Raw genomic sequence first — 11,770 nt, forward strand, 5'->3', positions numbered from 1 at the left:
AAAAAAAAGGTATCACGGTTTCCACAAAAGCATTAAGCAGAACTGTGTTCAACGTTGATAATAACAGAAATGTTTCTTGAGCCCAAAATCAGTATATTAGAATGATTTCTGAAGGATTATGTGACACTGAAGACTGCAGTAATGACTGCTTTACCATCACAGGAATAAATTACATTTTAAAATATATTTATATAGAAAACAGTTTCAAAATATTTCTGTTTTTACTTTATTGCTGATAAAATAAATGCAGTTCATTATAAGAGAAAACAAGATGACATGCACATACCTGCCAGGCAGCTCTTTTAATGCTCTTTCATAGATCATATTGAGCACTGATTTCTGAGCATTTTGCTTGTGCTCAATGTAACGTATCCAGCATTTGACTGAATACGGATTCCTGATAATTTCTTCTTCATAAGGCAAATCATCATCTTCCTGCAATATACGAATGACTCAATTATAGGTACAACGATGAATGCAAGCTCAAAAAGATGAAGTTATGTTAGGGAACTAGAAATATATCGAGCATTATCACATTTGCTCGCTTAAAATGGTTATTTAATTTCAAATACATTGTTAGTAACATATATGCTACTAACAACTGTTACTCATTCAGTCTATTATTAAATACGATGTTAACCAATGAAAACGACACAACAACACAGTTCGTGTTTGACAGGTAATAAATAACAGAAGTTAGTAAATAAAATCTTAAAACACTATTTTTGTATATTGGTATCTCATACTGTTAGAGTTAGCAAGCTAATCACAGCTAGCTGAGAACAGACTCTATTAAAGGTCACAAACCCGACTTTAAAAACACAAATACATACGAATAAAACGTCTGACTTTCCGCTAAGCGTTGGCATTTTCCTTTGCCAGAGAAAATCCGTGTAATATTGTTAAAAACTCAGCGTTATTCTTGACAAAAACAAATACTTTCACAGCGTGTTGGGAACGTTGAGTACAAAAGCCCCGCCTTTTCCGAGTGAAGTCGATTCCTATTGGCTGTCGCTTCCATAGCTTGCTACAATACGGTGGCCCGGGAGGTTGCGTCAAAATTTCTCCTCTAGAGGGAGCCTCTAGGATTAGGGCGTTTTTTCATTTATGCCAATGTAAGAAAGGTTTTGCCATTTTTCTGTGAGCAAAAATGTTTTATTAGATAAGTAACTGTAGGAAACATAACTGATGGTGATAGTTGAGAGTTTCCTTGTGAAAAAGAAGTGCGCTAAATACATCTTTAATAAACTGTACTTGCAGATCGTAATATTGGCCAATGGCCACATCTGAAATGGGCCATATCATTAATTTTACCTGAGCAGTTTCGCTCAGTTACGCTCATTCAGTGACCTGCGTTTATTGCATGTACAGAAAAAAAAGATAATGTAAGTGCATGCACAGTTCAGTTGAATGATATTTGCCCTCTTTAATGACGTTAAATTGAATATAAGCAGTAAACTATTTTCTTAAATATCCACACAATTAACAACAACACTGAAATAGCGGGAGCGTGCAGTTTATCTGTCAATCAATTGCAAAGACCCTATGTAGAAATGCTATTAAATGTGGGGTATATATTGTATAATTCACACCCTGTGTATCAACCGATATTTGTGTGTTGGTGCTGCAACAACAGATTATGTTTATGTTTAAAGTTTTATAGATCAGTGTCCGGAACTACGACGGCGTTTTAGTGCTGTTTTTCCACCATTAAAAAGGTTTTTACACTTAATGAAGTTGTTAGTAATTTTGGAAAACATGTTTAAAGGCATGTACATTTGCAGGAGATCAATATCAGTATCCTAATTGGATGATGATTTATTTTTCATGAAACATGAACAGCACAGGTAACGCTAATTTTAAAAACAGACATAAAGCTTCACACAATTGTCAGAGATTGTCAAACACAACAGAAACAGCACAAGCCTATTTGATCATTCATCACAGCAGATAAAAAAAACACCTTCACTTAATACAGACACACAAATAAAATACATTTCAGTCAGTCAGTTTACTCAAACCCTGAGCCATGAAACAAAAACAATACAGAATACATTTCTAAACAGTATGTTAATTTCCAGTGTGAACATAGCTTATTTTGACATGCTATTTGATCTAAAAACCAACATGTTAAGCTTATTTGTAATACTGACATTCATCCAGGTGATGTGAAACCAGAATATATGAACATGCATAGCGTCCTATTTTCTCTTTTCTTTGCTTCCCTCCTTTTTTTCTTTCTTTCCACTACTTTTTCCTTTTCCCTTCTTAGCCTCCTTGTTCGGCTCTGCTCTGTCCCGTATGTTATTCTGTTGCAGCTGAGTGGTGTGGACTCTTTGTTTCAGAGAGAAGTAGTCCTCATATGGGCCCATTGGACTAGCCATGTCTCCTGGGTGTGGAGAAGAGGGTCTCGAGTGTCCCTGATTGTCAGGAGACCTGCACTCAAAAAAATGATACGTTGGATTTACTTAACATTTCTATGTCAACAGGTTACACATAACTGGGTTATGTTGCATTTAATTAACATGATTTATTTCAGTAAACTTAAGTTTATTACATAAGGTTCATTCAATGCCATTTAGTTGAATCAGTTCGTAATTTCGCCCAAAACTATTAAGTTCAATTACCCTAAAAATTATTATCAAACAAAAATTAAAACAAGTAATCCAGTTTAATTGATTAGTTTATTTAGTAAATACATTCAAGAACAATTTGTTTTACAAATGTTATCTATCAAAAACTGTGTAAAGACTTTTATTGTTAGGCGTTGGCCAGAAGATGGTTTTGTTACATCCATGGCATGCCCAAAGTAGTTTGTTTTTAATTATTAAAACAACTTTTGTTGTTAGCAGGTCCTCAACCCAAGCACATGCTCTACACTTCACCACAGCGGTAACCCCCAAAAACATGAATATACCAGAAACGCTTTTAAATACAAACATAAAAGAACATTAAACATTAACAAGTCTCCCAATTGTATCATCTTGATAAAAAAAATGCATAAAGTAATATTTTATTTCAACATTTACTCTCCCTGTGCAAAGCAAAATTAAGATATTGTTCTTTCAAAATTAAAATATAGAGTTGAGTCAGTTTGACACTATACAATGCACAATATACAACCAATGGGTGTTAAATGAAAATGATTTTTTTTTTTTAAATAAACTGAACAGTATCGTAAAATAATTTTTTTGAGTGTGTGAGGAGACACGGACCTGGAGCGATGCTGTCTGTGTGGGTTCACATTGAGAGTGAGCGGTCTGCCAGGCCTAGGGCTGAGAGGAATTACTATAGCCTCCCCTGGTTGTCCGATTGTGAGGAAGACTTCAGGGAATGGACACGGCTGGTTATTTGCTCCATGCGTCTGAAAGAGACACAAAAATTTACATTACACATTAGACTTCACACTGTTGATGCACTTGAATAATTAGTATTTTTGGTCAAAGATGTGGTGGTCACCTCTATGTGGTGTTTTGATTATATTTTGTTGTACATTTTGTCACCATTACAGTGATTAGTGTTCTTATTTTAGCACATATAAACAATGTGCTTTAGTGTTTAGAAGTCATTGTATATAAACTTTTCGGTTTGCTAAACAATCTGATGCACAAGTTAGACTTCCACATCACGTAAAAAAACAATATTATTTTTGAGTTCATAGAACTTAGCTTATTGTGTTTGATGAAGGCACAGACCAACTTTGAGTTGATACAACAATTTTTCCATAAGCGGAGTAAACTCACAAAAAAAAAAGTCCTGAAGCTGGTTGCCTCAAGTTTTTACATTTTCTCAGCTTCTGATTTATTTTACGGTCTAATGTTCAATCATAAATAAGTAGCCATCTGGAACAGGAAAACACTGTTTTAGTGGCCTAAGTTTCATTTGAGCTGACCAGCTTGTGTCCATCGCTTGCTTAAAGATGTGCAAAGTTTTACTTAAATGTACTTAAGTTTTACTTAAAGAAATTAATAGCACTTTTGGCAAATACTGTTGAAAATGATGTATATACACAAACCATGAAGCCTACAAAATGCAATTTGGTTTTATATAAAAATTCAAGTCTTTTCTATACAAACAGAAAAGTTCATAGTGACCAAGATGTTAAGCTACGAATATGACGGCAAAAAAAATATATAAAAAATCAGACCAAATTTTGTGTCTTTATTTACTAAGAGTCTTCCCATGCAGTGAGCTGTTAACTCAGGAACATTTTCGGTCCTTTTTGGAGCTTGAAAGCTTTGGGTCCCATTGACTTTCATAATACTGACAAAAACAGCTGAAACATTGTGACCTATTTTGGTCTGTTCCTCACACAAAGCCATCGTATGACTTCAAAAGAGTTCTATGGACTACTTTTATAGTGCTTTTTGTTTCACATTTTTATTGTGCACATATCACGAAATGTATTTAGAGAAATAATAATCACTTTCATTCTGTAAACAATTTTTGTGGTCATCTACAGTACCTACCTGATGTGGAGGGAAGCACATGGAAATTTGAAATGATATCTGTAAAACAAAAGTGTGCTTACAATTAATATCAACCACTTCAGTTGAATTTTTAGGGATGAAAAGCAAAAATAGATGCAGTACAAAATCCCTCACCTGCGCAGACATGTCATCATGTAGTAATCTCTCTGGAGAACATGAGGCCGATCTGGGGGGAGGCCTGACAGGTGGGTCTGATTCACTGACGCTCAGAGTGGGAGAGGAAGGTCTGGAACAAACTTTTTTTGGCGGAGCAGGTGACGCAGGGGTCAGGATGATTTGAGGGGCTGATGTTTTATTGTTATCTATCAAAAACTGTGTAAAGACTTTTATTGTTAGGCGTTGGCCAGAAGATGGTTTTGTTACATCCATGGCATGCCCAAAGTAGTTTGTTTTTAATTATTAAAACAACTTTTGTTGTTAGCAGGTCCTCAACCCAAGCACATGCTCTACACTTCACCACAGCGGTAACCCCCAAAAACATGAATATACCAGAAACGCTTTTAAATACAAACATAAAAGAACATTAAACATTAACAAGTCTCCCAATTGTATCATCTTGATAAAAAAAATGCATAAAGTAATATTTTATTTCAACATTTACTCTCCCTGTGCAAAGCAAAATTAAGATATTGTTCTTTCAAAATTAAAATATAGAGTTGAGTCAGTTTAACACTATACAATGCACAATATACAACCAATGGGTGTTAAATGAAAATGATTTTTTTTTTTTTTATAAACTGAACAGTATCGTAAAATAATTTTTTTGAGTGTGTGAGGAGACACGGACCTGGAGTGATGCTGTCTGTGTGGGTTCACATTGAGAGAGAGCGGTCTGCCAGGCCTAGGGCTGAGAGGAATTACTATAGCCTCCCCTGGTTGTCCGATTGTGAGGAAGACTTCAGGGAATGGACACGGCTGGTTATTTGCTCCATGCGTCTGAAAGAGACACAAAAATTTACATTACACATTAGACTTCACACTGTTGATGCACTTGAATAATTAGTATTTTTGGTCAAAGATGTGGTGGTCACCTCTATGTGGTGTTTTGATTATATTTTGTTGTACATTTTGTCACCATTACAGTGATTAGTGTTCTTATTTTAGCACATATAAACAATGTGCTTTAGTGTTTAGAAGTCATTGTATATAAACTTTTCGGTTTGCTAAACAATCTGATGCACAAGTTAGACTTCCACATCACGTAAAAAAACAATATTATTTTTGAGTTCATAGAACTTAGCTTATTGTGTTTGATGAAGGCACAGACCAACTTTGAGTTGATACAACAATTTTTCCATAAGCGGAGTAAACTCACAAAAAAAAAAGTCCTGAAGCTGGTTGCCTCAAGTTTTTACATTTTCTCAGCTTCTGATTTATTTTACGGTCTAATGTTCAATCATAAATAAGTAGCCATCTGGAACAGGAAAACACTGTTTTAGTGGCCTAAGTTTCATTTGAGCTGACCAGCTTGTGTCCATCGCTTGCTTAAAGATGTGCAAAGTTTTACTTAAATGTACTTAAGTTTTACTTAAAGAAATTAATAGCACTTTTGGCAAATACTGTTGAAAATGATGTATATACACAAACCATGAAGCCTACAAAATGCAATTTGGTTTTATATAAAAATTCAAGTCTTTTCTATACAAACAGAAAAGTTCATAGTGACCAAGATGTTAAGCTACGAATATGACGGCAAAAAAAATATATAAAAAATCAGACCAAATTTTGTGTCTTTATTTACTAAGAGTCTTCCCATGCAGTGAGCTGTTAACTCAGGAACATTTTCGGTCCTTTTTGGAGCTTGAAAGCTTTGGGTCCCATTGACTTTCATAATACTGACAAAAACAGCTGAAACATTGTGACCTATTTTGGTCTGTTCCTCACACAAAGCCATCGTATGACTTCAAAAGAGTTCTATGGACTACTTTTATAGTGCTTTTTGTTTCACATTTTTATTGTGCACATATCACGAAATGTATTTAGAGAAATAATAATCACTTTCATTCTGTAAACAATTTTTGTGGTCATCTACAGTACCTACCTGATGTGGAGGGAAGCACATGGAAATTTGAAATGATATCTGTAAAACAAAAGTGTGCTTACAATTAATATCAACCACTTCAGTTGAATTTTTAGGGATGAAAGGCAAAAATAGATGCAGTACAAAATCCCTCACCTGCGCAGACATGTCATCATGTAGTAATCTCTCTGGAGAACATGAGGCCGATCTGGGGGGAGGCCTGACAGGTGGGTCTGATTCACTGACGCTCAGAGTGGGAGAGGAAGGTCTGGAACAAACTTTTTTTGGCGGAGCAGGTGACGCAGGGGTCAGGATGATTTGAGGGGCTGATGTTTTATCGTTCTCTCTCTTAGTTCCAGTGCTGGAGTTCTGGATGCCTGGCAATGCACTGAGTGTCACGCGCTGGTCATCCAGTCGTCCGCTCTGAAAGTTGGCCACCATTCTGAAAAACTGCTCAGGATCTTCCGCTGCATGCAACAAGCCAGAACAGTGTGAAATATTAGGATTTCTATGTTTTTTTTTTTTTATATAATGAGCAGGTCATTAATAATCAGCAGACTTTGGTTACCTGTGGGACTAGCGTTTGGATTCTTTGGAGAGGAGGAAGGGTTTTTAAAGGGTTCAAATGAGCACCGCTGGTCATCCATTCGCCGATGCTGTGCATGATGCAGCAGGGAAAAAAGATGGTCCTGATCAATACTATTTTGTACCTGATTCAGAGAAAGAAAACACTATATGAATCGATCTGAATGTCATTTGTATTTGATGTTCAGAAGCATTCTACCTTCACAGGGACATCATTTGGTTTACCATATGAAAACTGCCTGTGGTAACTGACAGCATGACACAAACTTAACTTGTTTTGAACCCAGAACATCTTTCTTCATTGAAATTGTCAGTTCTTCTTTACAATTAAAGAATGAATCTCATTTTTATATTGTGTGAACTAATCCAAGAGCTACATAATAAAGAGCTATATAATTTTTTATGTTGCTAACTAGAACAAAATATATATATAATTATACATATATACAGTACTGGTCAAAAGTATAGATTTTTTTTATGTTTTTGTAATTAATTCCTGTTATGAGAAAGCCGAATTTTCAGCAACCATTATGCCAGACTTCAGTGTCACATGATTCTTAAGTAATTATTCTGAATGTAAGTCAGATTGGAGTAATGATGCTAAAAAGAAACAGAAATAAATTACATTTGAACATTTATTTAAATAAAAAGTTATTTTAAATTGTTATTTTAAATACTGTTTTTACTGTATTTTTGATCAAATAAATGCAGCCTTTGTGAGCATAAGAGACCCTTCATTATTCAACTGACTGGTATTGTAAAGTATATCAAATTTTAAATATATACAATGTCTGTAGCATCTTTGTCACTTTAAGTGGTACTGTTATGCTAAACTGGTTATAAATAATGTTTATAACCTATAAAAAGGTTATGCAGTGATTTTTAACATTTTATTCAGAAATGCCTGTGCTGCAGTTGGATGCTGTCTGGATTGATCTGTGCAGTGTGGTTGGCTCACCTCAGAGTCAGGACTGAATGATCCTGATCTCCGGGATGATTTAGTGGGTGAGCCTGATTCAGACAGACGGTTAGTCGGGGATACGGGTTGAGAATAAGACTTCTTTGGGGGGGCAGGAGACCCCAGGTGGATTTTGGGAGCAGAGCAGCGCTGATCATCTATCCGAGAGCCCTGCCAAAGAGAAAATAATACAAGAGTGCATTGTTATCACAGAGTGCTTTTAAATAAATGATAGTCTAACCAGGTTTCTATTTCTGGGCATGTACCAATTATGGAAACAGGAGAGCGCTAGTAAATGTTGATTAAGCCCTTTTATGCTGTCCTATATTTGGGCTCTTGTTAGAGCTGGGCATAGTCTCACAAATCTAGCATTCATCATATTTTCCTTGATTAGTTTTTTTAAATAAAAGAGTTAAATGTATTATGAAAACATACTGCAATTTTTTGTGGAAACTGGGTTACACTTTTTAGGATTCTTTGATGAATAGTTAAAAATGACAATATTTACGTAAAGTAGAAATCTTCTGTAACCTTATAAATGTCTTTACTGTCACTTTTGATCAATATAATGCATCCTTGCTGAATAAAAGTATTAATTTCTTTTCTTTTTTTATTACTTACTGACCCCAAACTTGTGAATGGCAGTGTATAATGCCTTTAAATGATGAAGGCAACATATCAACGCTTTACTCGCCTGTATTCTAGAGACCATGCTGAAGAGCTGATCTGAATCCTGAGCAGTCATACCATGAGGCGATTTTATCTCTGGCAACCGGTTTAGCGTTGCCCGCTGGTCATCTAACCGGCCATTTTGGGTGTTAGCAATGAGTTTAAAAAACTTCTCAACATCTTGATCTGTTTTGAAGGTGTAGAGAAACAGAAATCGCACTGATTGGTTTGCCCTTTGATAAATTAGATTTTTGATCAATTTGAATTTGATAAATTATAACAGCTGGCTGACTTACCTGACTGGCTGTTATCCATATGTCCGGTTGATAAAGGGTTAATCGAGCAGCGTTGTTCATCCATACGTCCACTTTGTGCTCGACTAACTAGACACAACAGCTGGTCCTGCTCACGCTGATGGATTTAGAACAAGAATAACAGGCTTTTATACTTGTTAGTAGGAAGCTTGGAGAAAAAGTATGGCTTAAGTGTCCAAGGCTGCTGTAAATATTCATGCTCACTTGAAATCTTTCACAGTCCATTCTGTCCTTGTCTGATATAGGGTTGAATGAGGCTGATCTGGTTGTGAGTGTGTTATAGGTGGCTGAATCAGCAGTAGCTTGAGGACTGAAGCTTGATCTTCTCATAGAGCCCTGGGCCCCAGGGGTCAGGCTCATTTTTGGAGGGTTGCGTTTCTTGAAACTCTACATGACAGGTAAAAAAAAAAAAAAGTTCATACAATACTTTATTCTTAAACCTTTCATATATATGAAAAAAATTATGTAGCATTTACTTGAAAAAGAAACAATTTTCACTCTAAAATTGCTAGTCAATTTCACAAATAATTACAGAGAAATTGCAAGTAACACACTGACATTTTGAAATAGAAAGTAGCATTTTCTTGTAAAAAGCCTAAAACTAATCATCTTTATTTACAACATTGAAAAATAATAGTTTTTTACAGTGTAGTGTTATATAGACTTAATAGATGCCTACAGAGTTGTCTGGAAAACTCACATGAGCTCTGCTGACCATGCTGCAAATCTGATCAAAGTTTGTCTTCAGTACATTTCCATCTTTTGGATTTTTGACCGTGAATGCCTCCATCCCTGGCAATGAGTTAAGCGCCACCCGTTGGTCATCTAATCGTTGACATTGACTCTTGACCAGCAACTGGAAAAACTCATCGGGATCTGGTGCAGAACATGCAGAGAACATGTATAAGTTACTTTTAAGGCAAGATACTACATTGTTTGCTCAGGCACTGGTAAATTTTGAGATTTTGGACTCTTTTGCTTCCATAACTTGTCTTCATTCAGACTAGTGGAAGGCAAACATCTAAAATACACATTTAAGTGTTATATTACACTTTACTCATCTGCATCTGTAGATTTCAATTACAATACATATATTTAAAAGACAGTTTTCTTTTCTCCTGCACTGAGCCAGAAATCACCACTTCAGCATTGTTTACATACACCAAACTTCACCGTTTTATTCTCGAACATATATTCTGAAGGTTGTTACAGAGGGGTTTGTTCATATATCATTCATTCATCTGAAACATGTTTTTTTTTCCTGGCTATTGACAGTTATACAGTTATTGTTTTCTGATTTATTAAGTGATAAATCCAAAACCCCTCTGTAAAAAACTTTTACTCCAATAAATGAATTAACAAAATGAAACAAGAATTTGAACCTGGCTTTATCCAATGTTCAGATTTCCGTTCTGGAAATGTGTGTAAATGAGTGCATATTTAATTAGAAAATACCTAATTTGCATATTTAAATATAACATTTCAGAAAACACGTAATACAAAACGATTATCTTAATGTACTGTGATCAGATGTGTAGGTGTGGGGATATTCACCTTACCCTGCCTTATCTTGCCTTAATAAATACATACTACTAATAAGGAGGATCATTTAAAAGATTAATGTGAAAGTAAATAAATTTTCAACAATTAACTCATATCTTGATCACAGGATCTGACCTGGGCTGTTGGCATGAGCTTGTTGAGGTGTTGTTGGACCCAAGGTACAGCGCTGTTCATCCATTCTTCCACGCTGAGCTTTACTAACCAGGGAAAACTACTGATCCGGTTCGACTGGCACTTGCTGTCAAGACAAAAACAACTGATTCAGTTTTAACATTTTTTAACACTGACTCTTACATTATACAAAATGTAAAATAAAAAGTATGAAATACCTCAATTTTGTCCGCCATATACATCATCTCCAATTCTACAATCTTCATCTGGATTTTCTTCTTATTAAAATACAGATATCAGTGCATACTTCATCAAAACAAGTATTCAAATGTCAGTCATGCTGCGCTCTCGTACTTCTGTACGAACTTGCGAGCGATCTTCTCTCTAGAATGAAGTGATGGATGGAGAGCTTTTAGAAGGTCTTAAGCTCTGAATATAAACCACACAGCCATTAGGAAACCGTCTTTAATCCCAGATAAAACCAGTTAATCCTCTCTATCATACAGTCATGATCTTTTATCATGGGAGATGACAATCATTTGAGCAGTGACATCAATATCTCTCAACAGAGACCTGCTGACACCATCAGTCTGTGTTTAGGTTAATACAACTCTACACTCTTAAAAATAAAGGTGCTTCACGATGCCATAGAAGAACCTTTTTGTCTAAATGGTTCCATAAAGAACCTTTAACATCTGAAGAACCTTTCTGTTTCACAAAAGGTTCTTTGTGGCGAAAGAAGGTTCTTCAGATTATAAAAAGGTAAGAAAGAGATGGTTCTTTAAAGAACCTTTGACTGAATGGTTCTTTGTGGAACCAAAAATGGTTATTCTATGGCATCGCTGTAAAGAACCTTTTGAAGCACCTTTATTTTTAAGAGTGTATGGAACTGATTAATGGATTTCTGAAAATCAGCAGACAACAGGCTTAAATATTATGAATGTGATGTACAGGGAGAGTGAAATTTCAATCAAGAGTTGAGTTACAGGAAGTGCAGTTACAAATAGGTAACAGACATGACCTGGAACTCTTAAAAACTGTAAAATTAAGTGCTTAATTT

General features: G+C 35.4%; 1 protein-coding gene across 2 annotated transcripts; it reads right to left on the reverse strand.

Annotated features, from left to right (window-relative positions):
- Positions 1-1,796: 1,796 nt before the first annotated feature.
- Positions 1,797-11,253, reverse strand: LOC107757349 (uncharacterized). Of its 2 annotated transcripts, XM_016574790.1 has the most exons (13): positions 10,929-11,253; positions 10,714-10,837; positions 9,737-9,912; positions 9,241-9,423; positions 9,019-9,133; positions 8,748-8,908; positions 8,054-8,224; positions 7,079-7,220; positions 6,842-6,977; positions 4,605-4,779; positions 4,470-4,508; positions 3,216-3,364; positions 1,797-2,436 (listed from the first exon to the last, which is right to left on the reverse strand). In XM_016574790.1, exons 2-13 carry the CDS (start codon positions 10,775-10,777, stop codon positions 2,202-2,204), a joined length of 1,746 nt encoding a protein of 581 aa, XP_016430276.1. In that variant the 5' UTR covers positions 10,778-10,837; positions 10,929-11,253; the 3' UTR covers positions 1,797-2,201. The 2 variants fall into 2 exon arrangements, with proteins under 2 accessions (XP_016430276.1, XP_016430275.1); XM_016574789.1 differs by lacking the exons at positions 3,216-3,364; positions 4,470-4,508; positions 4,605-4,779 and adding exons at positions 5,278-5,426; positions 6,532-6,570 and having other exon boundaries at positions 6,667-6,977.
- Between the last annotated feature and the right edge of the window lie 517 nt (positions 11,254-11,770).

This window comes from Sinocyclocheilus rhinocerous, unplaced genomic scaffold (assembly GCF_001515625.1).
Source record: "Sinocyclocheilus rhinocerous isolate Xijiao unplaced genomic scaffold, SAMN03320098_v1.1 scaffold383, whole genome shotgun sequence".
NCBI lineage: Eukaryota > Metazoa > Chordata > Actinopteri > Cypriniformes > Cyprinidae > Sinocyclocheilus > Sinocyclocheilus rhinocerous.

Excerpts from the sequence above, each read along its gene's own strand:
- LOC107757349 (XM_016574790.1), bottom strand. The coding sequence starts at position 10,777 with ATGGATGAACAGCGCTGTACCTTGGGTCCAACAACACCTCAACAAGCT. Across the intron at positions 9,134-9,240 it reads TGGACTGTGAAAGATTTCAA|CGTGAGCAGGACCAGCTGTT; the intron begins GTGAGCATGAAT and ends TAAATCCATCAG. Across the intron at positions 2,437-3,215 it reads CACAGACAGCATCGCTCCAG|GTCTCCTGACAATCAGGGAC; the intron begins GTCCGTGTCTCC and ends TTTTGAGTGCAG.